Raw genomic sequence first — 27,548 nt, forward strand, 5'->3', positions numbered from 1 at the left:
GTTAGTTGGAAAAAGGAATTTGGAAAGCTAGCTAACTAGCATTCCCATTCAGATGTGATTTTTGTAGCTATAATGTTAGCAAGCGACATGGTCAGGCAGCTAGCTGCAACTTAGTTATGCTGCGCAATTATACTGATAATTATTTTGCACCACTAGCTGATAAAGAATTTCAAAAATATTTACTAGCAGTTTAAGTGAATGACTGTCTCTACTTTAAATGTGTTTACCTAGTTAAAATAGTTAGAACTAGTCCTCATTTGTGTCATTATCAAGAAAATGGGTGAGGTAATTTGGAAAATTAGCCAACTAGCATTACCTCTCTGATATGATTTTGCTAGTGATAAAGCTTGCAATCAAGTTATACTTAGCCCACTAGCTGTATTTTTCTATGCTAGTCTGATGGCTATAATAATACTAACTGATGATGTAATTTATCAGCTTCCAGGATTAATAAGTTCTCATATCAGGGCAGCGAGTTTGGATAAGTTGGTATTTGATTGTATCCACTAAAACCAGCCATTTAAAATGACACAGACTGCCATTTGTCTGTGTTAGCAGGCATGCTAGTGCTTGCTAATATAGAACTAGTTAGACCAGCGGCCCCCAACCCCAGTACCAGTCCATGAGTCGTTTGGTACCAGGCCGCGAGAGTTGAGCTCGGGTGTGAAATTTATGGTTTTCGGGGTTTTAATCAGTTTTTATAGTTATTTTTCTTAATCGTTTTTATTGTTAACCGGTTTTCCTGGGTTTTTTCCCATGTGTCTGGTTTTATTTTGTTGTATTTATCTGTGACACCTTAAAGGCCTGTCTGTGAAACTATTGACGGACATAAACCAGCCCGTGGCGCAAAGAAGGTTGGAGACTGCTGAGTTAGACCAGCTGACTAACCTTAGCTTGTACTGTAATGTTGTCTCTGTTTAAACCCTGTATGAAGACATGTGAGTGTTGGTTTTTGTCCTCGTGTCGCACCTGGGTTGTGCTTGTTTAGTGAAGTTATTGATATTTGATTTCTAAGCTAAAATTAGCTAGCATTGCTCACTGTTTTCTTCTCCTATGTTTATCTCATATCTCAGTGATAAACTCATAAGTAAAAACATATGTCAGTGTGGAACAATAAAGCATTGTGTAAGTAGCATGCACTATGCTGGTTATATATTTTTATTTTGAATAACTGTGAATGATCTGAGAAGTTTTTCCTGATCACACCAATAACATCATCTTCCTAAACCCTAAAGAGAGTCAGACTTAGCATTTACATACCTCTCACACACACACACACACACACACACACCCTTGACCATGACATCAGCTGATAGAAATGCTGTAATTCAAGCAGACACCACCCTGAAAGCTCAGCTGCGGGTCAGAGCAATGACAGTATTGACACTATTGCTGCAGCTGACAATAAGATGACAGTAGTTGACATGGACGAGTAGGGAAAGTCTCCTTGTTAATGACTACAAGGGCCTGCAGAAGATACTACTGTATCTGCAGTCATCTGGACACAGCTTAACCACAGACTGTAGGTAAAGGAAGGACTTTGTGACATCATCAGTGCAAACAGTGCAGAGGTCCACTTCAGCTGAGGTGAAGCCGAGCAGGCCACGCCCCCACCCTCATTAGCTAGTCCCATCTTCTTTGTCGTTCACTTCGTACATCTCAAATTTTCTGTGTAACACAGATGTCAGAAGGCTGGACAGGCTAACGCACAAGGCTGGTCAGAATCTGAAGCAGTCAGTGAAAGTCAGGACTCAGGAGGTCATTATGAAGAACCAGTCTCAGCTGCACCACTCCACAGAAGCAGCAGAGCTCCTTCTCCACAGACTGATTCAGTCCCACTGATCATTCCTGCTCTTCTCTGTCTATTTTATAGCCTGTGGCACATTTAAACATCATAAGTTGACTTAAAGTTATTCAAAGGAGGCACATTTACATTCCATCTCTTTCTAAAAAAAAAAAAAAAAGTTCAATATACACGATAAGCTAAAAGGAAATAAAAAAAATGGCACTGGTCTTTAGATTGTATTCAGAATTTTCAAATGGATGATGATTTATGAATCATGACACACTGCTCTCCCCTACACCTTCCGTTGTAGAGTAAAATTACTGGTATTCTATTGGTATCTGAAATACTGGCCCTGTATTTGCTTGGTATTTGGACAGATACCAAAATAGTGGATGAATGGTAAAAAGATGTTTGATATTATATTGTCTTTATTTAACTTATCAAGATGACTTCTGATAAAAAACCTTTCTAACTAATCTAGGTTTCTCTGGCAGCAGATAACGTTTATAACTTAACACCATTGCAAAGATTAAATACAATAAAAAAGTTATTTGCGCTACATTAATTTACCGTGACTAACTAAATATTTACTTTTATCTGACACCTTTCTGCGTGAAACTCTGCAGCTCGTGAACCAAAATAGCCGTTTGTGTGAATTTTCCACCTGGAAATTATTATTATTATTATTATGTTTAAATTATTATTATTTTGACATCCACAGTAACATATTCTACATACTTTTTTTTCAAGATGTGAAGTAATTTAAGGTCCAGAGGGCGTTTCAGAGCCATTACACCCTCACTTTATGTTGAAATTCAGATTACTCATAGATTATCTGGTGCTCTCAGATTAATTTTGTTGTGAAGGAGTTTCCTCAGGATGAAATAAACCGCTGAGCGGGGGGCGGGGAGGGGGGTGGGGGTTAAGGCCTTACACACGAGTTTTCTGCATTACCATAACGGTTCCCATAGACAATAGAGTCGCTACTGCGCATGTCACAGTTTTGATATGCGGCTACATTCAAACGCTGTGGGAAAATAGAACTGCGATGCTACAGCCGTGGATGTAACAGAAAATAAGTCCGAATGCTAAATTGTTGTAAACAATGTAGTGTCTGAATTCTTTTGCCTTCTGAGTGGAGAAAATTATTTTTCTTTTTTGTGTGTAGTCAAATGTTAATTTGAATAGTGGAGGTGGGAAAAAAGTTCGGACATTTCCCTTTTTTTAAAGAGATGATTGTGGAAAGAGTTCCTGATTGTCCCTGAAGGCAGCAAAGGTAAGCCCTGCCCTCCTAGCCGGCTGCTGTAGCGGTGCGTTCATGCGACTTTTTCCGGAGTGTTTGAAAGTTGTCAACAGAGAAGCAGAAGAAGGAGCAGGAGATCAGCGGCTTTAACGGGACTGCGGAGCTCGGAGGAGGAGGAATGGGCTGCACTCAGAGCAAGGTGAGACACACGGCCAGGAGACACTCGCGGACCCCGCCGGCACAGCTCTGCTTTGTCTTCTGTTTTTCTGCCGCCGGAGGTTCATTAACAGGCGGTCGGCGGCGGCGAGACGTGCCGGGAATGAGCGGCGGGGAGCGGACTGTATGTCCGCGGCACAGGCATCGTCTTTACCCAAGTTTAACCGAGTCACAAACACGGCGGCAAGTGGAGATTTGGCGCTAAAATGTGGGGAAAAACAGCGTTTTCCTCGTCCTGAACATCTGTTTCTAATCTTGAGTTTGAGTTTTCCCACGATGCTCCTTTCTAAGAAGTGACCTCAGACACATTCATTTAGAAACTTCTCTGAAATCCTCCAGTGTGCAGATAAAGTGAGTTTATTTACGAGCTTAAAGCAGCTTTAAGCTTTTAGCACCAAAACGTGCTGCAGTGAGCTCGACTTCCCTCTGTGAGCCTCACTCAGCTGAGAGGTTTGATTTAAAAGGAGAAGTTATCATCAGTTTAAACCAGCTGTGCTCACGGGCCACAAACGGTGGCTCAATCCAGCACAAACCAGAGCACAAAATGCTAAAAACACCTTTCTGCTCATGGTTTTATCGCTGCACTCTGATAGAATTGCTCTGCATCACTCACAGTTCAATTTAATGCTTATTTATCACTCCCTGGGCCTCTGAATTCATCCTTTCTTCTGATTGGCTGCCCCTCATAAGCAAAAAGTTTGAAGAGTTGGAGTGGGACTAATGTGCCTGAGATGACCACATTGGTCATAAGATGATACTTCTTACAGGAAATGGCAGTGAAAACTCCAAACATTGTTCCGTCTTTCTTTGCAGAACCCTTGTTCGGGTCGTGTCGGACTCTCGGTCGGGATGTTTCTGAGTTTGCGGCTGCAGTTTTTACACTTTCTGAGCTGTCGACCTGTTCACCTCCATGTGCGGCTCAGCTGTTGGTGCTTAATACGTCTCTGCTCTGTGTGTGAATCTGCGGAGTTCGCCCGTCTTGTGGCTGTAATTCTGCCCCACTCAGGGGTAAAAGTGAAGTTTGCCAGCTGTTGTCTTCCACTGGTTATTGATAGAAAGTGACAGCGCCACTAAAACTTCACACAGTGCCCGAAAGGAGGTCCGGGGCCTCTTGTTGTCCCGCCGGCTTGGACTTTGATATCACTGAAGCTGAATCCTCTCTGATCCTTTCAGCGAGCAGGTTGCAGCATTTTTCTGAAACTGAGAGAAAGTTTATCAGCATTTTGCTTTCTGCAGAGATTCAGAGAAAAAGGTTTCCAGCTCCGTACTTTTGATTTTGGACTGTGTTAGAGTAACTTTGCACAATTTAAAGTTACCCTTATTTATCCTATACTGGCCCTTGATGCATCCTTTACTTCGGGTAAAGGATGCATCAAGGGCAAGATGTTTTAGCTCCTCCCCTTTAAGGATTGACTCAATTTATGTGGCACAATGATGTTAACTGCTAATTCTGAGATGGGACATGCACATTTTTTTGTCACATGTCACATATGCCCGTCTTTTATTTACAGTCTGTGCTCATGTCCACCTACAATCGTAGAAACGCCGACACTTTTTATAGCATCGAGTAATCAACAGGAAATGTGATGACATCATATATTTCCCAAACTTCATGTGGTATCTGCTAATGTGGGGACCACCGGACCGCCCCAGCTGCTGTTGGACAGTACAGATGTTTTGGCTTTATCTACCTTTGCATTTTGTGTTTAGTGTGACTGATTGACCAGCTGAGACATTTAGACTTTTCCATCCGATTGATCCGGCTAATGGAGCTCCTGGTATCGACGAGCTGCAGCTGAAGCCTTCGGTTGGAGCTTCAGAGTGATAACGCTGAAGTTGATGGATAATTTGATGTTGATCCTGGTTTAAATACCTGCCTCGGGCACATTGCTCCATCGCAGAGGCGGCTGAAGATGCTGTTGCATAACACAAAGCCGAGTAAATCTTTGATTAGCTCAGAATAGAAAGAGGCGTGTCAGAGAGGCTCGGAGCCTGAGAAGGAAATCCACACTCACACTGACGGCTTTAATAGCATTTCAGATTAAAGTAGACTTATTTACACTGCTGCTCAAATACCACCTTCCCCACTAACATCCACAATGATTTATGAATGATTCCTATAACTGTTGTCAGTCGCAACATTTCTGCTTATTTTAATATTTTTTTAAATAAAAATGAAATGGATTTTCTATCAGCAGTTAAAATTGTGAACACACACAGCAAAATCTCCAGTGTTAAATTAACACTAGAGAGTGTCTATATGGGTCCACACCTCTGAGTGTTAAATACAACACTGTTGAGTGTTAAATTAACACTTTTGACAGTGTTATATGTTTAAAAGTAACCTAGTCAGATTTGAAGATAAACAATGGCTAACACTGAGCAGTGCTGATTTTCTAACACTGGAAAATAACTCAAAATGTTAGAAATATTTCAGTGTTAGAAAATCAGCACTGCTCAGTGTTAGGAGATGTTTCTAAAGAAGTTGGATACAAAGTAACCACTGAGCCTTTTAATCGACTCGTTGTAGCCTCGGACACAGAGAAGAGATCTGATGCATGTAAAGGTGGCTGATTAAACCAGAGTGCTTCTGCCTGACAACAGTAAAGTTGAATGTGTTTATTGGTTTGTGATGGGTGGTGGAGGGAAACAGCTGAAAGGACATTTTTCTGGACCTTTGAGCTTGTTGATCAGGTGATTTTGATTATTTATTTATTTATTTTCTTTGACCTGTAAAGGTTTTTATAACAGTAATGAGTGCCGCTCCTCGCTGTGGGTCAGAGAGGCTTCTCAGACTGAATCTTATAAAATCTTTAATCCTAAACACGCGTGAAGGCCTCGTGGTGAATCCACAGCTGTGATTGTTGGAAACATGTCAGTAGCTGTTGCAGCTCTATTCAAATATATTCAAACCTCTGACTATTAACGCCGCTCGTGTTGCTGCTCTGCTTGCGTGCAGTTTGTTTCTCACCTTTGGTCTTCTCGTTCGCACCCGTCCAGTTGTTTCTACCAACAGATGGTGTGGCGGTTCTCAGAGGTTACAGTTTTCCACCGTCTGGACTCCAGACAGAGCAGACGGTCTGTTTTAAAGATGACAGGAGAAGAGTAACGTGGGTGGAGGAAGATGTTTTGGAAATAAGAGTTGGCAGGACTCGAAGCTTAAAACTCGAATACCTGAACGCACTTCTGCTTGTTCGGTTTCTGCTCCCCCTCTGTGTAACCTCTGTGCAGTAAAACTATCAGTTCACCACATGAGTTAAAATAACAGGAACTAATGAATACTGATGAATTCAGCTTTGAACCACTGGTAGAAATGTCAGAAGGAATAACAAATATCTGGATTCTGTTTTTATCTACACAGAATTTAAACATCTTCTCTTTTTCCCAGAAAACCCCACAAAATAAACCGTTATAAGTGATCTAAAAAGAATTTTGTGAAGTTATGAAATACTCTGGCTGTGTCTTAATTGGATGAGTTGTTGTCACTTCTGTCTCTCAAAACAGATGCTGCGCTTTAGTAGCGTGTTACCGCGGTGCTCTGTAAGAAAAAGCCGATAGAGGGCAGTATGTACGGGAAGTAGTAAACAAAGTATAACTAGTAAACTGTTCAGGAGTACTTTGAGGTGTGGGGTCCAGGTTTTAGGAGGCACCTCTGAACTCCTCTCCCTGTTTCTAAACTACGCCAACCGCCAGAGGAAGTTGATGTCATCTGCTTTCATCCACAACCTCATTCTCCTGGTTACTACCAGTGACATCAAACCTGCATCACTGCTAACACTGCAACCACCTGCCGCTCCACCTCTCGCTGTGTGAGCAGGAGCAGCTCCATCCTGACCTCCAGCTGACTTATCTTTTAAATGGAGACCTTTCATCTGCTCTCACTTGTTCTAAGCACACACCACGCTACACCGCCACGTGGTGATGAAAGTTTACCCAGAATGCACTTTTTAAAGTTTGCTCCAGTGATTTATCAGAGATCAGATCAAACACCCTGCTCTGATGGATCCTTCGTGCTGATGCTCAGAGTCGGTGTCAAAAAACAGAAACCAGGTTTAGTGTTTAGAGTGGACGTGAACCTGGTTTTAGCAGAGCTTAAATGTGTTCTAGTCTTATAAATATCATGTAGGCTTCTTTAGTCTCAGGGAGGCTAAACAAAAAAGCTTTAAAAAGTGTGAAACTTTGAAAGTCTTCACAGCGAGAAGGTAAAGTTTTGCTCGGCTTCACTGAATAAACTAAAATTCTTTTTTAGAAAACAGCTGATTCTGAGGATGTCCGGTGGGATTGTTCATGGCACAGAGACCATTTCAGCATTTCATCGTTTACTCGCTCGGCTGTTCAGTTGCTGCAGTTTAACCCAAACTTGTTAATCAGTGTTTTTTCCTCGCGGTGGAGGTTTCGGGAGCAGAGTCTGGTCTCTGCTCCGTGAAACCAGGCCTCTGTTTCTCTGCAGGCAGGTTTTTCTCCGAGGTGAAGTGTTGTTTAAACACAGGAGAGGAATCTCGCTTCTGATTTATGGCCATTTTAAAAAGTGAGGGCCTCCACAACGCCTGCAGGAACATATGCTTCTCCTCACCACCACCTTCCTCCTCCTCCTCAGGTTGAGTCCACGTCGACGTGTTTGAGCCAGAGATATTTATTGTTTCTGCTCCGAGTTTAAATAAAGAGGGTGTCCAGTTTGCAGAGCAGAGTTTGAAGTGTTTATATAGCGTGTGTGTGTGCGTGTGTGTGTGTGTGTGTGTGTGTTTGTGTTAGGGCGTGATTGTTTGGCCTCAGTGTTTGAGCAATAAGATGGTGTGAGGCAATACAGTAAGCATTTCAGTGTGTGTTTGGATACACGCCTAACTTATGCAAGAGTTTGTTTGTGTGTGTGTGTTGCTGGGATTGAACAATGCTGGTTAAGTAATGAGTTGCGTGTATCCTGATCGATATTTTTCTTTCTTTAATGGGATAAACGAGTTTTCGGCGTTCCTTTTTTTCCCCTCTCGCTGAAGTGATGCTGGCTTCCTGTGAGCTGCTGAAAGATTTACGGCGGTTTACGTTGACAGATCCAGTGATGACTGTCATACAGATGCTGCGGGAAAACAGGGGTTCAGTATTTGCACACAGATGCTTCAAAACAGGGAAAGTCTTTTTAATGGACCTTAAGAAAAAAAACAAGGATTTACAGCCAGATTGTGAAGGCACACATGCACCTTCACCTGCAGGTGACTGTTTCCACAGTTCATGCTGTACGTGATGTCACAGCGTGTCTTCCTCCCATCACCACTGGGTCGTGGCAGATGGCCGCCCCTCCCTTCTGCCAGAGTATTCTTCCTGTTGTAAGGGAGTTTTTCCTTCCCGCTGTCGCCAAAATGCTTGGTCAGGGCGGACGTCTGATTGTTGGGGCTTTCTCTGTTTCTCTGTATTATTGTAGAGTCTTTACCTCATAAAGCGCCCTAAGGCAGCTGTTGTGAATTGAATTTCTCAAGTTGCGCGTTTCTGCGATCGCCATCCAAAAACCAAATGTGATTGTGAATGACTGGTGATGAGTACTTGGTGTTTCCATACCACAGATAATCTTGTATTTTGAAACGGGTTTAAACAAGATTTACAAAACGTATATATTTTTTTAAAATTCAGTATGACTCGAAACGAGTGACGGAGTCCGTAAACTCAGCAGGGGCGTGTTTACAGAGTCTGTCGCCATCTGGTGGCCTTCAGATAAAAAGCATGTTTAAGTCACTTCTACGCTGGCTTCTTTTTTCCCATCTAGAAGCAACATCTGTTTTTTTTTATTTTTATTTATTACATCTTTGCTCCTCTCGCTGTAAACCCAGACTCACTTGGCCCCACCGCCACTCTCCCTCTGAAGCCCCTCCCACAACCTTCCTGCACCCCAGCCTGGCTCTCAAAGCTCTCCTCTAGTATGGAGGGAGACATTGAAATTAGAATAATAACTTGAAGTTTAGTCGTAATAATAATGGGCAGAAGAACAGCTAGAAGCTTGTCAGTGTAATTATTCCATAGTCAGAACATGCGTTTATCTATTTTATATCAGCTTATGTCTTGTTGGATTAAGCTCTACTTCAGTTATCTTAAGTGCGTAATAAAAGCCTTTATTGTCCTCTCATGGTTTCATACTTCAGAGGGTAGAACAGTCAAACTGGTTTAAGTTAGATTATGTTCTTTTTAAGAAGTTTTTAAGAAGGCTTTCAGTAAATCACTTGATCCTTTTGTTTGTCTGCTCCACCTTTTCCAGGTGCAGCTGCAGGTTTTTACATTAAAAGCACTTCATTCGTGTTAATGTTGAATCGTTTGTTATATTTTTGTAGCTCCTCACCCAGCACCTTGTCACAATCTGAAGTCTTTTTAATCTTTCTTTTGGGATTCAGACCTGCCCCAGGTGGTGGATCGTCTCTGTGCAGGCCCCGAGCGGCTGCAGGTCGTTTGGTTTTCAGCAGCAGGAACAGCCGTCTGTTGTCCTGCAGCAGCTGAAGTTATGTAACACACAAAGAAAAGAGGGAAAGTTTCAGCGCCAGTCATGTGGACACTAACGAGACGCTTTCATAACAAACTCCCTGCTCCAGTTAGTTACCTGGACTCGGTCAGATCGTAACACTTCACTTCATGTCTAATTATTATGGGATGTTATCAAAGCTCATCTCTGGACAGGTGGTAGTGTACATCAAAAGCTCAAACCTTCCCTGACTCGGGTTTCTTTAAACTCAAAGTGTTTCAGATCTTCCTTTCTCATGAGTTGCTCAGCATTTCTCTTCCACCTCACCATCATGTGGTCAGAGGCGTTCACACCAGTGACCTGCTGGAGGTCATTTTGTAGCTCTGGCGGTGCTCATTAGGGCTGAACGATTATGGAAAATAATCTAATTGCGATTTTTTTGCCCCAATATTGCGATTGCGATGCGATATGCGATTATTTTTTAAGGTCTTTGTCTTCTGTATTATTAAACAAAGACAAGCAATACATCATATAGTATGGCCAATACTATATTACATTAATTTTAAACTGTTCTTTCCTGGAAGACAGACCTCTGTTATGATGACATGAGGTGATGCATGAATTGATGACTGACATTTTTATTTAACTTCTTCAATCACAACAGTATATTTGAACATACACAATAGTTTATTTTTAGCTTACAAACATCTGAGCATAAAGTGCTGACAAGGAACCCTGGTGTAAACATTAAAATGAAAGTCAGTACAATGTGCAGATTGCAGAAATATACATAAAAAAAATCAGTGGCTTTACCACACTCAGTTTTTCGACATCTGTGAACTACTAGACAGTCATTCAATTAAAAAATAATATTAAATAAATAAAACTAATAAATAAAAAATACACACATCTTACTGATCTCTGCAGTCAGTAACATTACACATAAAGTGCAAACATAATAGCAATTGTATAAACACACACACAAACACGCCTTTAAAATTTAAAGGCGTGAAATTGGACGGTCTAGTTCTGATTAGCGTCACCGCTGTCTCGGTGGAGTTTAATAAACTCGGCCGTCTGCTTCTTGCTATCTAAAATATAACCAGACACTGGCGTAAATTCTCGACTGTCTCATACTTCTGTTTAATAAGTTTTCTGTTTGACGTTTAGTCAGCTGTGTGAAAACCAAGGAGGAACCCACCCGGGGGATTAATAAAGTTTTATTTTATCTAATCTAATAACTTTAATCTCAGCCAAACCGATTTACTCACGAACAAACAAAACACTGAAAAAAGCCCAACAATAACATTTTTAGGTTGTCTAAGTGACTTATATATTACGTTTAACCCGAGCAGCGAAACTCCGCGGTGATCTGAAAATGATGTGCCGGGAGTTGTGCCGTTCTCGGCCGCATCAGTAACCCTCGAGCTCCCGGCTAGCTGTCGAGCTGGTGGGTAGCAGACGCCTCTGAAAACGTCGAAGCACTTTTGCAAATATGGGATATCTTGATAAACCGAGCAGATATTTGATGTTTACACAACTACTTTCTCGCCTGAAAATATGTTAAAAGTTTATTTTGTGACCCAGAAAGATTAGTATGAGTAATTTTAAAACTTAGTAGCGGCCGCCATTGCTGGAAACTGGAGTTTGGCTGGGCCGCGCTATGAATTCTGGGATATGGTAGTAATTTGGACAGCCTTCGGCGCGTCGCTGTGACGTAATCGGTCTACAAATGCGGCCTCAGGAGGATGCAGCCCATGAATTTGGACATGTCCAGAGTATAATCGCAGCCTTTGCGGTTAGAAAATTGCACTTGATCATGTCGCGATATTATCGCAAATGCGATATATCGTTCAGCCCTAGTGCTCATCCTGTTGCTCCTCGCACAAAGGAGACATGAGCCCTGCTGATGGGTTTAGGACCTTCTGCCGCCCTGTTCAGCTCCCAGAGTAACTGCCCGTCTCCAGGAGTCTCCTCCACGCTCCTGAGACTGTGCTGGGAGGCACACCTGTTAATGACATGTGGAGATGGACTACCTGTGTAACCCCTGCAGGGTGCAGGTATCGCCTCATGCTATCAGTAGCTACACTGACACTTCCCAAATGCAAAACTAGGGGAAAAGAAGTCACACAATGTTAGCTGGGAGAAGATGTGAGTGGGCTCCAGCTGTGAAATCATTCCTGTTTTGGGGGTTCCCGTTCTTGCCCGTCTAGTGCAGCTGAAACTGCTACTTAAGTCAGTATCCCAGAGGTTTGATGCCATTCTCTGATTATTTTTAATAATACATGTTCATTAAGAGGAATTTGAACCTCTGTTTATTTACTGCAACGTCTCCTTTTTGTCTTATCAGAAGAAAAGCAAAGGCAAGAAAGGAGAGAAGACTCAGAAGGCGAACATCCGCCAGGATGATGAAGGTGAGTATATTTTGTGCTGCAGACTGGTTTCCTCTTCACTCTTCTTTCGCTTCCTGTTTGCTTCTCTTGTTTTTCTGAACCTAATGTCATGAGAATCAGTCTGACTGATGATGAGAGGTTTCACTTTCACTCTGCTGTAATGTGGCTGTGGTTGCGTAGAGTCATACTTCATATTTTAGTAGTACAGAGACTCCTTTTTTTCTGAGGAAAAAGACCCGACCTCTTCCTCTCTGAGTGATGTCACAGAATTGTTTCTATAGAAGTTCTCGTTTCTGTTTTTGGTGGGATAAATGCATGTGTGATAATTACAGCGTGTTCTTCTCCGTAAATGGGCTGGTATTTAGATGGTGACACAGATTTTTGTAATTCTGCTTCTGTACACTTCCAGTGAAAATAAGCAGCTGATATATGACTGGTTTCATCCTCTTTTTTTTCTAAAAAAATAAATAAGGTTCGCTTAGAAAGAGGGTGAGGAACTTGGTCATTCGGGAGGAGGTCAGAGTAGATCCCATGCTCACCTGTACTGCGCGGTGTTTTGGGCTTGTCCCCAGGCCACAGCCAGGACACTCCTGGAACGGGAAAACCTTCGAGTCACCTCAGAACTTGCTGGAAAAGAGCTCTGACCATTTCATACATAACAAACTGCCATCTTAGTTTATGCTAAGGCTTTTTTTTAATGAGCCATCAAGCTGCCAGGCGCTGCAGACGAAAATGAGCCTGTGCGCAGATAAATCTGTTGCATGACAGACGAAAGAAGTCATGCTTCCTGGCCTTTCCTAAATAAACAGAAACTGAAGTGACATCATCACCAGAACGTTACAGGTGTCTGTTCACACCTGTTAGGACACCTTTATCTCCCTCTAACAGAACATGTCTTACAGTTTTACCTGTTCAGGTTTTTTACCTGACAGTTTAAAGGTCGAATGCTAACGGAGCCTTTAGCATAGCATTGATTTTATGCTACTGTGTTTCTTTTTCCTTATTTGGGTCGAAGGTTTAGGCTAGTTCTGTTTATGCAGGACAGATGTCTCCACCTCAGACACATCCATCAGTTGGAGCAGATTATTAACATTTTTCTTGCTTTCGCTGCCTCGTAGCCGGACACTTAGCCTGTTAGTCTTAGCCTCGCGTTTATTTTATGTAAGCGTTATTTTACGCTTCAGTAACAGGGAATCTAAACATGCTTGTCACCAATGAAAAAACCATCCATAAAACAAGTTCATGGATGTTTTTTTTTTTTTTTTTTTTTTTAAATATAAGAGTTTTCAAAAAGTTCTCTTTAAACCCAGACTTATTGTCAGTCATCTATTTTCTTCCATTTATCCAGTTCAGGGTTCAGGGAGATCCCATCATAGGGCAAGAAGTTGGGTACAACCTGGAGTACATTGCAGATCAGCAGTGAGAATTTATCTGATAGCACTTTTAACGCAGAGTTCAGAGGGCTAAACAACAATTTAAAGTAAATTAAAAAGAAGAAAAGTCATTCACAAATTTAAAATACTTACATGGACAAAAGAGTACATCAAATTAAATTAAAAACAATCCGCTAGTAAAGAAAAACCCCCAAAATAAATAGAATAAAGACAGTTTGCCCAATATATTCGCCAATATTAAGTCTTGCCGTATCAGTTTTAATAATGGCTGATGAATGAAAATGAAAAATGTAAGTAGAGACTGTAGAAACACCCTTCAAACCTGTTACAAGTGATGCTGCATAGTTTGCCCACCGGAGGGCGCTGTGCAACTTCCCAGCTGGTAACTCTTGTTTGGAGCAAACAACAACCAGCTGGTTGGAGTAAACAAGTAATCCACAATTTCTTTAAACTGCATTACCATTTTATATTAAGGGCTTACAAATGATTACACATAACAAATATGTTTTATGCTAAATATTGGCCCATATATCTGACTTTGAATGAGTTAAATATTATTGGTACTAGCCTTAAAAATCCTGCATCGGTCAGCCAGATAAAATGTCACAAAAAAGGCAGAATCATCTTAAATAGAATCAAATCCATAGAAATGGATGTAATAATGCAGTAACAGGAAAAAAGTGACCTTTTTAACAGAAAAATGAAATTAATCTACGTCAAATAACAAAGCTCGACTTATTCATTATTCTTGTTTTAGGTTTATTAAATATTTTTATGTTATTAATGAAAAGATTTAAAACTATGAAATGGAATAAAACTACAGAGTTTAACATGACGTAGTGCCATATGTCTCATGTTTCAGTTCAGCTTTCCAGTGTGTGGCTTTACTCAGCCAAATCATGTGACGGTCCTATGAAAACAGACAATATTCACATTTTTACGAGCTCCAGTTTCCCAGCAGTGACAAACGAGCTCTGAACGATCATCCTCACACTGATTTTATCAGAGTGACTGAATCAAGCAGCTGCTTTGAAGGTTTGACTCACCGCTGACGCTCGCTGCACCCTCATTTCCTCCTGTTTACGAGCCGCTCGTTTAAACTGCAGCGATGGAGGAAGACGTGTCGTCATCCTGTGAATCACTAGCTGGAAGTTCACCTTAAAAACAGCATATTTGCACATTTATTCATTCATTCATTTATTCATGTTTTTTTTTTTTGTTGTTGAAAATTTCACTGTTTCAGCTCTCTGAGTTTTAGTTTAAATCTTCTCTTCCTCTCATGTTAAATTGTCTCCACGTGGATTTTAAAGCTTTAAAAATGCGACTTTATTGCTCTGAACTCCGTCGGGTCTCATTTTTCTGTGTTTACATGCTGCTGCAGGACCTTGTGAATAAACTCAAATCAAAGTAAAGCTGGTCTTTGTCTAAACATCAGACAGGCTCCGACCTGTTTGCGCCTGAATTTGAACTGGGATTATTAGAAAAATACAGATATTAAGTAAGGCCTGAAAGCCCCGTTGGCTCCTGGTATTAAAATATGTGGCAGCTTGTTTTTGACTGTTTTGTTAATGATAACCTTCGTTGTGTTTGTGACAGCTGAAATGTGATCGGGTTTATCCAAACTGAAGACGTCACTGAAACTGAATGAACAGATCGTGTGTCTGCACGTCCGTGCTGTAATCAACGGGTTCAAATAAGAACTGCAGTGAGAAACACTTCCTGCATACAGGTGTGATTCATGACCGTGTGTTCTTGCAAGGATGAACTTCAGCTTTAGACCTTGAGAGAACATTTTTTCATGATTCCCACGGTCATTAAAAAGTATGAAATTAAAGTCAAGAAAAGTGAAGTTTAGAAGGCCCGAAAAACGTTACAATATTTTTCATAAAAACAAATTTGCAAAGTGCTTCACAGCTTCAGTAACACATTAACAAACAGGACATACAAACTATGAACTTAGTGTGGCTTTTCCAACGCAGATTCTGATTAATCGTAAGGAGATTGATAGGTAAAAAAGTAGAAACGAAAAAAAATTTCTTCAGTCTTTCTATTGAAATATTTTTTTTAAATATAAAATTCATCATAAAAGCTGGGGAAATGCTGTCACGGCAGCCAAAACATTAGTCAACCTATAATGCCTGTAGTTCCGCTCTCTGCCTGAAGAGGGCGGTGTGTTTTTAGTTCCACTCTCTACCTGAACATGGTGGTGTGTCTGTAGTTCCACTCTCTGCCTGAACATGGTGGTGTGTCTGTAGTTCCACTCTCTACCTGAACATGGTGGTGTGTCTGTAGTTCCACTCTCTGCCTGAAGAGGGCGGTGTGCTTCATCTACTACTTTGCGTTTGTGTGGGAGCCCCGTCAAAACCCTGTCCATTAAGCTAGCAGTGTCCAAGCATTCTTTTTTTCTTTTTTTTTTCTTTTCATACCGCGCCCCCCTGCAATGACTGCGCTCCCCCCCCCTCCCTAGGGGGCGGGCCCCACACTTTGGGAACCTCTGCTCTAAAGCATGTTTGTAACTTAAGGTCATGTTTTTGTGTCGGTTGGCAGGTAAACGTGCGTCAGGTGAGCCGGACGTCTGTCTGGAGAAGCAGTTGGAGCGGTTTGAGTGGCAGCTGAGGATTTTAAGGGAGGCCAATGGGAACCCAGAGAGGGTGGAGTTACTGAAAGACCATGGTGATGAAGAACTGTGTGGCCTCGTACTGAGCATCCTCGATAAGGTGAGATGTTCTTCTGATTACTGACCTGATTATCTGGAATCACTGATTTTCATTGTTGATTGAAAATAAACAGTGTTCTCTGTTTTGGGTTTTTTTTTTTTTTTTTTTTTTTTACCATCCAGAAATTAACAGCCGAAGAGGTTTTTCAGTGAGTAGGAACTCTTAGGTACAGCAGGTAGTACTGTCATCTGCATACAGAGTGATACTGAATATGGTGCTTATGAAATATAGACTCAAAGTGTTGTGATGCTGAAAATAATGAGGACCAAAAATAGTGCCTTGAGGGATGCCATCTTTAATAAGGTGGCATCCCTCAAGAACACGTTTCTGTGTTCTGCCAAAGAAGATTTTAAAAAAGAAGAAAACTAGTGAATAGACTTTTTAAAAAGATGTCAGTGATTAAAAGAGCACAGAAACCAGTCAAGTTTCTTTGTAAAACACAGCAGGTTTTTGGGACTTCATGTGTCCTGTTTTATTGACGCCTGCCCTCCAACTGTCTCATTATTTTCCTCTTTATTAAACTGAATCTGTCCTGACTTCCAGGTGAAAACGGAGACGACGGCCGATTTGAACATCCTGCATGAACAGAAGAGTAAATCTGCTACTGAGGAGCACGAGAGGCACGTGGAAGGTAATGCACAGCAGATGGCTGGAGAGTCAACACTTATATCTGCTGTATTTGTTTAACGAGTTGTGATTATGGGACCACAGACTTCCCCTCCTGCAGAGAGACCTCCAGGATCAAAGAAGCGGGAAATGACTAAGAAGCAGACTGGATTCTCATTTCTTTTGTCACCCTGAAGTCATTTTTAGTCTCCTTTTGGTCATTTTATGTGTCTTTGTGGTTGTTTTTGTCTCTTTTTTCTTGTCTAATTAGAATATCTGTTATAGATAAAAGAACCCGACAAACACAAGTGAAGCCACTTTTAAAAAGTAATCCTGTATGAGTCTTGTTAGATGTTAAAAACATTTCGCCAAACTTCTTAGCTATGGTCTACATGTGCCTGTTTGAGGTCATGTGATGCTGGGACTATAAACCGAGTTTGTGTTGTTTCCTGCAGAGCTGCAGAGGAGAAACGAGCACGAGAAAAATCAACTGACAGAAAAGTTTCAGGCGGCTGAAAACATTCTCAAGGTAAACGTGGAAACGACGAGCAGTGTTTTTGTGTCTGTTAATACAGTCTGAAAATCAGCCGAGAATGTAAATGAAATTCTGTATTTAAAGACTAGATTTAATTTCATTCTTGATTTATCTCACAAAGTCTGCGTTTCCTGTTTGTGTGTGAGTAATTTTGTTTTGTTTTACCCATTAATTATTAAGTGTTAGTGAAGCTCTTATAACAGTCTACATTTTAAAAGATATGGTTCCCACAGTTGATGCACTTGGTAAAAGCGGTAATTGTAATTTCAAGTATTTGTAGCTGATGAAAAGAACAAATATGTGAAGGAACGGTGAGAGCGGAGATCGTTTGTATGATACAGACCTCAGTTTCACTAATTCGAGCTTAAAGTTAAAGACATAGCCTGTATATAAAAGATTCCATGTTTGTCTGTATATATTAGACTCTGTGTTTGGAAGCCTCGGTATGAGCTTAGCTTTTAGTGCTAAGTCATCAAATAACGTCAGTTAGCTTGGTTATTAAACTGCATAAACTGTATGGGAGAACCACACAGGCACCTGCTAATGGCAATGAGCTGAATGAGTGTTTTTATTTGATTTTTTTAAAACACTGAATCCAGTTTGTTCTAGGGGGAAAAAAGAGAAACAGCAGTAAATTACAACAGTAATAATCTGTTTAATAATTCTGGTGATCCTTTTAAATTGTGTGAATTTGAGGCTTCAAAGGTTTTGCATGGACATATTTGAGTATATTTTGCCCCTTCTGGGACTGAAGGTATTGAATTAGTTTCTGTAAGCAGCAGTGTTAAACATACCTGCAGAAACCCTCGGAGAACTCCAGTAGGGGGCGCTGTTCTGGATGTTAGCGTGTTGATGTTTCATGTATTCAGTAACCAGGAAGAAGCTGAATTAAGTGTTTTTGTTTTGTTTTTGCAGGCTAAAGTGGAGGAGCTGAAGGCAGAGCTGCAGGTTTACAACGAGCTGAAGAGACGAGTCGAAGAATCGATGTTTAAGAAGGACCTGCAGAGGAATATACAGGTGTGTGTGTGTGTGTGTGTGTTTACATAAAATTAAAGTTAAACTTGTGTTTGAAGTTAAATCAATTTAAACCACCTGTAACTACAATATTAAAACTCTTTAATATCCTGTTTAGGCTCACGGGAGCCCAGGTGCATTCTGGGAGTCTGAGCAGGAGTCCCTGGTGTTTGTGATTGAGATGAAGAGTGAGCGCGTGCAGGAGCAGAACAGGAAGCTGCAGCAGATGGACACGCTGGTACGTGATGATGTTTAAAGAGTTTCTGCAGGCGTGAAGCTTTTACGTCACCTGTCCGTACGATGACGCCGAAGCTGATGTGGACGTGATGAAGCTACAGACACCAGATACATGCTGAGTGTTAGAGCGAGCTGTGTTTCATGGGAAATGATCTGAGTTTTCTCAGATGTGCAGGAGCTGCTCTTCTTTTTTATTGTCAGCTATAGTTTTTGTATCCGTTCAGAAGGTTTTATATAAAATATATAATAGCAGCTGAAAGCTGCAGGCTTTAGAGAGGCCTGTGGATATCAGAGAAAACCATTTACCTTAAATCTTTAAGTTCTAGACCCATGCTGTTTAAAAACAACTCTGAATAATTAATTAATGCACCTCCTCAGTAAGATAATCGGTAAATGAGCTTTTTAAAATCCTGAGTCCAGAGTTTGCAGAGAAAATGCAAAAAAACTTTGTTAGTACAAAGACATCTCTTTGTAGTAACTGTGATGTTACAAGACTTTAAAAGTTTGACTTCATGTGCTGAACACTGCAGAAAACCTGAACTTTGACCTCAAACTCCATTTCATTCCTGTTCAGTTACATTTAATGTCTTTACGTTTCCTTGTGTTTGTGGGGCTCGTTCTTTCCGCGACGTTCTTCGTCTTCATGCTCGTCTCATGATTTTCAGGTGGAGAAGAATTTGGCTTTGGAGGACCAGATCGTTCACACCATGCAGCAGAACGAGGACCTGAGGGTCCGGATAGACAACTGCCAGACTCTCATTCAGTACGTGCCTGAATATTTAATAGAGTGAAGAAAGCAGAGCAGAGGCATGAGTGTGCTGCCACCTGCTGGACGGAACATCTTCCTGCAGGAGCGCTTCAGTCAAAATGGGCTGGTGTTAGAACAGTTTAATATAAGGAGGTGCATTTCTTGAAGCTAAAGGAGCAACACATTTTGATTTAGTGATAGTAACTGATCTAACTTCAGATTCAACCCTCAGAAAAACCTCATTAATATTAGAGAAGAGTAATTTCTTATAAAACCAGACAAACCTGAGCAAAGTTCCCACCTGACCCTCTCAGAATCAGCTGATCTCTGTTTACATTAACTTTACTTTATGCTGAAGTACTGCAGGTTTCAGCTTTCAGAGCTACGAAATGTGTTTACATCCACTCCAAGTGTCACAAGCTAAAGAAGATTTGTTCTAAAAACAACTTTGAGCACCAGTTTAAAATCTGTGAGGCAGAGCAGCCGAAACAAATCAGTATCCTTGGATCAGTGCAGTCTGTTGCTCCGTTTTCTAGGAAACATAAAGACGTAACAGAGGTCCCCAACCACCTTGTCCTTTCTCAAATAATTTTCCCTTTCCTCCTGTTCTCAGGCAGCTATCGAAGGAGCAGCAAGACCTGAAGGTGGCGCTGGAGAGGCAGGTAGCATCCAACCAGAAGCTTTCTCAGGAAAAAGAGCAGCTGATGTTCAAGCTGAGACACAGGGACTCGTGCCCGCCCATCCACCTGCCCACCGTGATGCCGGAGGTCACGCCAAGATGACCGACTGCGAGTCTGACCCTGGATCTTTTTCCGACTAGCAGCCCGTCTGGTTTCATTAACTGAGCAAAAGAGTCAAACAGAAAGAGTGACCAACCCTCCGAGTTCACGTTAGAGACTCTGGAGCTCTGACTCTGCCTACATTAATGCTGATCAACGAGAACATCAGTTTCACTGCAGCCAGCGGATCTTCTGCAGTCGATGAGGTTTACTGAACAACTCTGGATCCTCTGAGATCACAGAAAGCTTTGAGCGTTTACCGCTGTATGCACGAACTGTTTGGAGCCAGAGAGACATGTTTATTTTTGTTTTTCTGGCATTTTCTAATGACGATCATCGGTTTGATGGCGGTTTAAATGCTACAGAAAGCATGAAACTGAGATACTAGGAACAGAGTTTTATTTTATTGCAGAGCAAAAACGGACTGATGAGCGTGGCAGCACAGAAATGCTCGTTCTGTCCGTAACATCACGTTATCAGTTAACTTCACTCCACTACTTGACTCAATCTTGAGTTCAAGTCCAAGAACTCCTGGTGGCACCATAAAACCTGCATCATATGCTGCGATGCTTCGTCAGGTGTGCCTTTTCAGGTCTAGGCCTTCAGCTATTAATGACTTTCCTTTTTGAATTAAACCTTCAGCCCATTATCAGTCTAGAATTTATTTCATAAATTACATCCAATAACAAGCAATTTTCGTGTGACAAAAGCCATAAAACTTGACTAATTTGATTTCTTTTGCTGACTAACTGTTACTCCAGTCACTGTATCCGTAGGTATTACGGTTCTGGAAATTCCAAATGCCAATGCCAAAGTGCCTCCCATCAGGACGCCGAAGTGCTGATCAAAGATCTCATGAGCGTCTTTGCTGAAGTTGGAGCCTTGCTGAGTTGAACAGTATTTGATGCACGTGAAGTAGCTGAAGGTTCAAACGTATTAAACTTTCTCCAAGGACTCTGCTGGGAACCAGGTTTGTTGATGGTACCAGAAAGTCTGAGACCTCTGAGGTTTCAAGGGTTGTAACAAAGGCCTGTTTTACTTGGATGGTTAATGCATTTGATGAGCTTCCTGAGGATCCTAAAGAAAAAATATGACTAGTACTTGATAGCTTTCCAGTTTATTAGTGTTTTAGCGTTTACCTTTGTGCCTTTTCTAACTGCAGGGACTGTTTTTCCACTTCTTTTATCCTTTTTATTTCCAACTTGCTCCTTTCACTAATAGTCCACAAAATTAAAAAAAAAAAAACAAAAACAGGGATATCTCTAGAAACAACAGACCTGCTGGCTCTGTCTGGAATTATTTTTTTCTTTTCACGTAAATCACCCCAGTTTCTACTGGTAACTTTCGGCTGTGGGTTATTTTTCACGAGGTAGTATTTTATAACACCAGTAGTAAACATAAAAGTGAGCAGAGGTTTAAACTCTGAAAGGACTAGTACAGTTATCGATGTAGGGTGGAGCAATGGAAATAGAAAGGTAAATACTGACACCAGTTCACACCTACCCTGTGCTGGAACAGTGCTTAGTGCTTTGTAGGGAAGTCTTTCAGGTTTTTCTCTCATTACAAACTTCTGCTTGAAGGTTCAGATCTTTTTTTTTTTTTTTTTACACTGTAGTTGGTTCTCTCAGTTCTTTCCAAGCACTTCTATTTTTTTTGATGTTCAATTGAGATCACACTTTTCATTGTACAGCATCAGTAATTGAGTATTTAGGAGCCAAAAAACAAACTGCATTAAAGGTTATTAAAGCATTAAATGGGCTTTCAGATCAACAGCCATAGTTTTAGTCGTTAAAAAAAAATTACACGCTATATATGGCACGCTAACATAATATCTCATGCTATTGTCTTTTGGTTGGAAAGCGTTGCAATAATATTAAGATATGTTAGCTGAATGTTAAAACCTAGCACCAGAGCTTCAGTGAACACCTCTGTAAGAGCTATCAGTGCTGGTTGTTATTGTCAATTAGGGATTAGCAGTAAATTATTAGCATGTTAGTCGTGTGTTTACCCGTTAGTATATTAATATCCCCAGGAAAAAAGGTACATGTCAGAGTGCTAGCACACAATACTTAATAAAACACACATTCATATCTTAACCTTAGCAAGCAGAATGGTTTAAAGGGTGAGGTTTATTTTATTTTATTTTTTTCAACCAACTGACTCTGCTCTATTAGTCCGTGAGCTATTGTGGCAGGTAGGCTAACTGCTAACATGTTGGCTGGCTCCAGTAATTAGCTGTGTAGGCTTAGCCAGATTGTTCTGGTTGTGTTCATAATATATTAGAGTGAGCATGCTTATCATGTTCTTGATATATTTACTGCTTTTATATAACCATTTTATCATGTGTATTTGTTAAAGCAGTTTAACCACAGAACATCAGTACTTTTCCTTTCTACATCTCTTTGTTAGTCAGTTAATCTATCCTTTTAGCTGTGTTATCTAACTGGTAATATGCAAGCTAGCCACAGTAGCTCACAAATATTAGCAGACAGGCTGTTTGGGTGTTTATTGTTTTAAGTTATTCAGTGATGTGATGTAAACATTGAGCTAAATTCTGCGACCACTTAAAATAGTTATCTAAATCACATAAATCTGAAGTGTCCTTTTCCATGCATCTTTGTGAAGCTGTTAGTCATTTAGCAGACAACGAAATGCTAACATGCTGGCATCTGCCATTTTGCAGGATTCCTAAAATGTCTATTTCAGTAACAGGCACATTTAAAGCTTGAAAAGTTTAATTTTCACAAGTAAATACTTAAGAACAGTCACAGAAATCTAATCACTGCATACAGTCTTTGAGTCAGTTGATGAATTTTTTTTTCCTTTGTAAGATTTGAAAAATATTGTTATCTTGTCCTTTTTTTTTTCTTTTTTTTTTTTTTTGCATGATGTAAGTTTGTATTGCCAAAAAACAATGTCAGTGTTGTTACAGCTCTGTATTTTGCACCAGCACTTTGACCGCTATTTTTACCAGGCATTTATAGAGATTTACATATTGTACAGTTTAGATTTTTTTCTTCTTCTCTTTCCTACATGTAAAGAAAAAAAGTAGTATGTCTTTTTGCAGTCAAATGGAAGTCAAGCGGTTTGCTTTCACAGCGTGATGTAAATACACTCAAATGTTTTCTTTGTTTTGTTTTTGACTTGTTGAAATAAAAATCTGTAACTGAGTTTGACTGCTGTTAATAATTTCATCTGAGATTACATTTTTACTTACATTTGGATTTGATCAAGATGTAATATCGTACAGAGAATGAAAATACTTTAAAAAACAGTTTGTATGTAATGTTAAACTCCCTAATAAACTTAAAGATAAAGTAGGGCTGCTCAATTAATCGAATTTTAATCACGATTACGATCTGGGGTTTCAACGATCATTAAAAATGACTGAGCCGATTATTAGCCCCTCCCTCATGCTTTACTCTCGCGCTGCTCCATGTGGCAAATCAAGCGCACTGCTCTGCATTTCGAACACGCGTCACAACAATTAAGAGGACCCGAGGGAAGCTCGGAAAGCTAAGCAGAAGTTATTTGGACAGGAGAGTGACTGCCGTTGGTTGAAAAGAGAGGTAAAAAAAAAACAAAACTTAAGTGGTGTGGAAACATTATGGGTTCGCAGAGTCAGACGTGGATCAAGTAGACACAGTGTGTAAACTTTGCTATGGTGTCGTAGCTGCACCACAGAGCAACACTGCAAAGTTCACATTTTTCATTTATTTCTTATATTGCAAACATTTGCACTGTTATCAGTATTTGCACACTATTTTATATTATTTTTTAAAGTCATTATTCAATACATTGTTATTGTTAAACCTTTAAAGCCGGTCAGAGCAGCATGCTCGTTTTGTGTAGCTATTTTTAAATCCCTGTAGAACCTGAACGCTAAGCTAGCACAATAAATTTTTCTCCATATGAAACCAGAGGAGTTGTACTTACTTCTTATGCCATCAGCTTGTCCTCGGTCACGGTTTCCTTCCACATATAGCTTTGCAAAAATTGCATAAAAAGAGCTTGCAGGAACAAAAACATAATATTCCAGAAACACTTTGCCGATCCGATCAGCTGTTCTTAACACTTCCCACATTGAAAAAGACATCAACGTGAACTATCGCAAGTGACGTCATTTTTGCGGAAAATTTAGTTTTTTACTTGTAGGCCTTAGAATTGCACTGCTGGAAATAGTTTATTTTGATGCACATGCACATTCTTTGCAAATTTGCATCATAGGATTGTTTTTTTGTTTTTCCTGCAGTATATAAAAATTGCTGTATCTCCAAAAATAAAACTATGAAGACACTCAAAATAAATTTCCTGTTGTTGTAAACTATTTTTTGCAACTTTTTTGTATTTAAAGTTTTGAGGGATAAACCTCTTAAATTTCTCCAAGTAGAAATATATGTAAAAACAAAAACGATTTTCAATTTTTTTGTAGTTTATTGCACTTTTTTGCAATTAATGTAGTTACTATGGACTTAATGCATACACATTATTAAAATATGGGCTATAACAGTTGTATTGATGTATAGCAACTTGAAATGCTCCCACAAATGGCACTACAGCATGTAAAAAAATAATATAAGCTCTGGCGGACGAAATAAATATCGTCAAATAATCGTGATCTCAATTTCAGTGAAAATAATCGTGATTATCATTTTTGCCATAATCGAGCAGCCCTAAGATAAAGTATAAATTCCTAATCTTAAATATTAAGAAGAAAATGGGCAGGGGGAGGGGGGGACTTTCAGTGGGTAACAGGAATATTATATATATTTTAGTGAGGAATTTGAACTAAAATTCTTAAGTACACAATAAAAATAACAAAAAAGACACTAAGAACAAGGAGAACGAGCAGAAAATTGTTACTAAATGATAAAGATTGAGTTGTGTAATGCTGATCTGTGACCACGAGGGGGCAGCAGAAACCAGCCACTGGAATACAACCTGTGAATGTGATCACCACCACAGGCTTTCCCAAAGACATTACATCACTAGCTGATGTCACTGGGAGCTAATGCTAACATTAAACTAATGCTCAGCAGATGACCATATACTAAACAGTCTTATTCTGAACTGAGAGATCCTTGGCTGCTTTCAGGACGTTTACATATTTAAGTCATAAGAATATTCCAGGAAATATAATTCACAAATAGGAGCTGTATTTAGCTGTACACTGGAGTTGTACTTGGAGGCACCTTGGCTATGGGTTAAAAAAATAGTTCCTGCAGTGTTGGTTTTTTTTATTTGTTTCTTTTTAAATTATTAACTGGTCTCTGGATATCACATCTGTAGCAATGTTATATACAAATATAGGGTATATCTTTTGTTTATTTTTGCAAATAAATCTTGTTTCTTCATAGTGTTTTCATTTACCTTTTCTTTGTTGCTTTAAAGAAAAACCTAAAATTTCCACCAACATCGTTTTCTAATCACTTCCTTGATGATAAATTAGATTAAGGAAAGATGTGAAGGAGAATTCAAAACCCTATGTGTTCTTAACATGTTGTTTTATAAATGTTGGAGAACTCTGATAAATAATCTCGACATCCTTCAGTTTATTTTAATGAAACACATTCTCTTTATTTGTGAAGCCACATTACAGAAAGTGCTTCATACAGGAAAAAACTTTATAACAAGCAGATTTGAATAAAGTTTTGGGTTTAAGAAACTGTTACTGAAGCTTTAGTAATTTACATGATGATCAGCTTCACTTGTTGGTTGATCATTTCGTTTGATTGCACATAACTATGGACTGTTGAATGGCATTATCTCCTTTTATACCAGCTCTTATTATGGCTACCGGTACTTCAGGGTCATCAAAGGGTTGTTTTTTTTTTTTTTTTTTAACCTCTAGCCTGGTTTTCCATTTGTGAGCATTAACTGGGGATGTCGCTAACCAGTGTTTCCGGACCAACCCAGGTCATTGTCTCTCACAGTCAAGTTTAGATGTGTTTTAGTTTATAAGTTGAGGAAATACAGAGATAAGAGCTGCCATCTTTACGAGAAGACGAGAGGAAATGTTTTCATGTCCTCTAAGTCTTTTAGCTAAGCTCTGGATGGCTTTGATCAGCCTTTCAGTGATCGGGGCTGTAAGAAATCCTAAATCCAGTAACCGTGCATCATCTTAGACAGCAGGTCAATAAACTGCTACGGTACAAGTCAACCAGCACACCTCAGCCAGTGTCCACCAGGGTTAGCATTTGGTTTCAGCCACAAGCTAAAAGATTCTCAAACTAGAAGTCTCCTTTCAAATCAAATCTCTCACATGCATTCTGTCATAAAATGCCAATAATGATCTAGTTACAGCCTAACCCTGAGCCTGCACTGGTGGACAGCAACCTGAGGGATGGTGAGAGATCAACAGTCCTCACAAAAAGGCGACCTCACATGTGAGAAATCCACAACATGGTGCCGAGTCAATCAGAAATCGAACGAACTTAAAAAGAGCAACTTGCGTGGCTGAAAATCCACCGACCACAGGTATGGATCCAGGTTAGTTTGTGATATATTTATGAAAACATCAAGAACACATCTCACACATATTTATGAGAATATGAGATCAGGGTCAACTCCAAAAGTTGTAAGTTGGGCCAAGAATACTGCTCATATAAATATTTTTATTAAACCTTAACAAAACTGGTAATACTGATTAAAAAAAGCAACAACTAGAAAACGGTCTGAACAAACCATAAAACCCCCTCGATGACGGGAGAAATTAAAAGCCACCAAAACCGCTAACACTGACGGAAAAAATAAACTCCAGCTGACCACTCATACTCAAATCTGCCTGTAGGGGGCAGCAGTCAGGTGAGCCACAGACGTCACTTCATACACGAATTTATGTTTGTTTGTTTAGAAAGTCCTTGTCTTCCTGATGACATCACGCAGGTCATGAAAGACAATGCGCTGTGATTGGTTGGGGACTGGCCTGCTGTCTGTCTCTCTATGTTGAGGCCCAGGAAGATGGAGACCTTTGACCTGCAGAGAGCGTGAAGTGCTGAACGGATGTGAAGGGATCAGCGTGTCAGTGGCTGTTTGATGAGCTGAGACAAAACCTGAAACCTGCAGGTCGACACCCCCAAAAGCACCCCCACCCCTCCAACCACAGAGTGTGTGCGCTTCTTTTGCTGACATTATGGGGACCCTGTTTTTGGGGAGCAACAGCAGGTCCCCATGAGGTAGATTTGATTCTGAAGGCTTGGTTTAAGGTTGTTTAGGTGCATCTACAGTAAATGAGTCCATGTAAAATCCTCTGCAAAGATGAAAACACACCTGTGCCTGTGTGTGTGTCAGCTACGGGTCACAGACTCTGCTGCCATGTCACAGGTTTCCCATGACACCTCACCGCCACCTGGGAACACCTGGAGCCCAGGGCAAAGTGTGTGAAGAGGAGTTTTATAGAAAAGGGAAAAGGATGAAGAAGTGTTAGTCAGCTCAGACAGTAAAA

The 27,548-nt window shown here is 40.3% G+C and overlaps 1 protein-coding gene across 1 annotated transcript; it reads left to right on the forward strand.

Moving 5' to 3' along the window:
- The first annotated feature begins 3,072 nt into the window (after positions 1 to 3,072).
- Positions 3,073 to 23,274, forward strand: ccdc69 (coiled-coil domain containing 69). The gene is made up of 9 exons (XM_085286320.1): positions 3,073 to 3,228; positions 12,032 to 12,095; positions 16,016 to 16,185; positions 16,729 to 16,816; positions 17,247 to 17,320; positions 18,242 to 18,343; positions 18,459 to 18,578; positions 19,243 to 19,340; positions 19,939 to 23,274. Exons 1-9 carry the CDS (start codon positions 3,208 to 3,210, stop codon positions 20,105 to 20,107), a joined length of 906 nt encoding a protein of 301 aa, XP_085142446.1. The 5' UTR covers positions 3,073 to 3,207; the 3' UTR covers positions 20,108 to 23,274.
- The last annotated feature ends 4,274 nt before the right edge of the window (positions 23,275 to 27,548 follow it).

Source organism: Mchenga conophoros, linkage group LG2, assembly GCF_057382185.1.
Source record: "Mchenga conophoros isolate Kocher_MC1m ecotype Shallow Benthic linkage group LG2, M_conophoros_male_GT1.1, whole genome shotgun sequence".
Lineage (NCBI taxonomy): Eukaryota > Metazoa > Chordata > Actinopteri > Cichliformes > Cichlidae > Mchenga > Mchenga conophoros.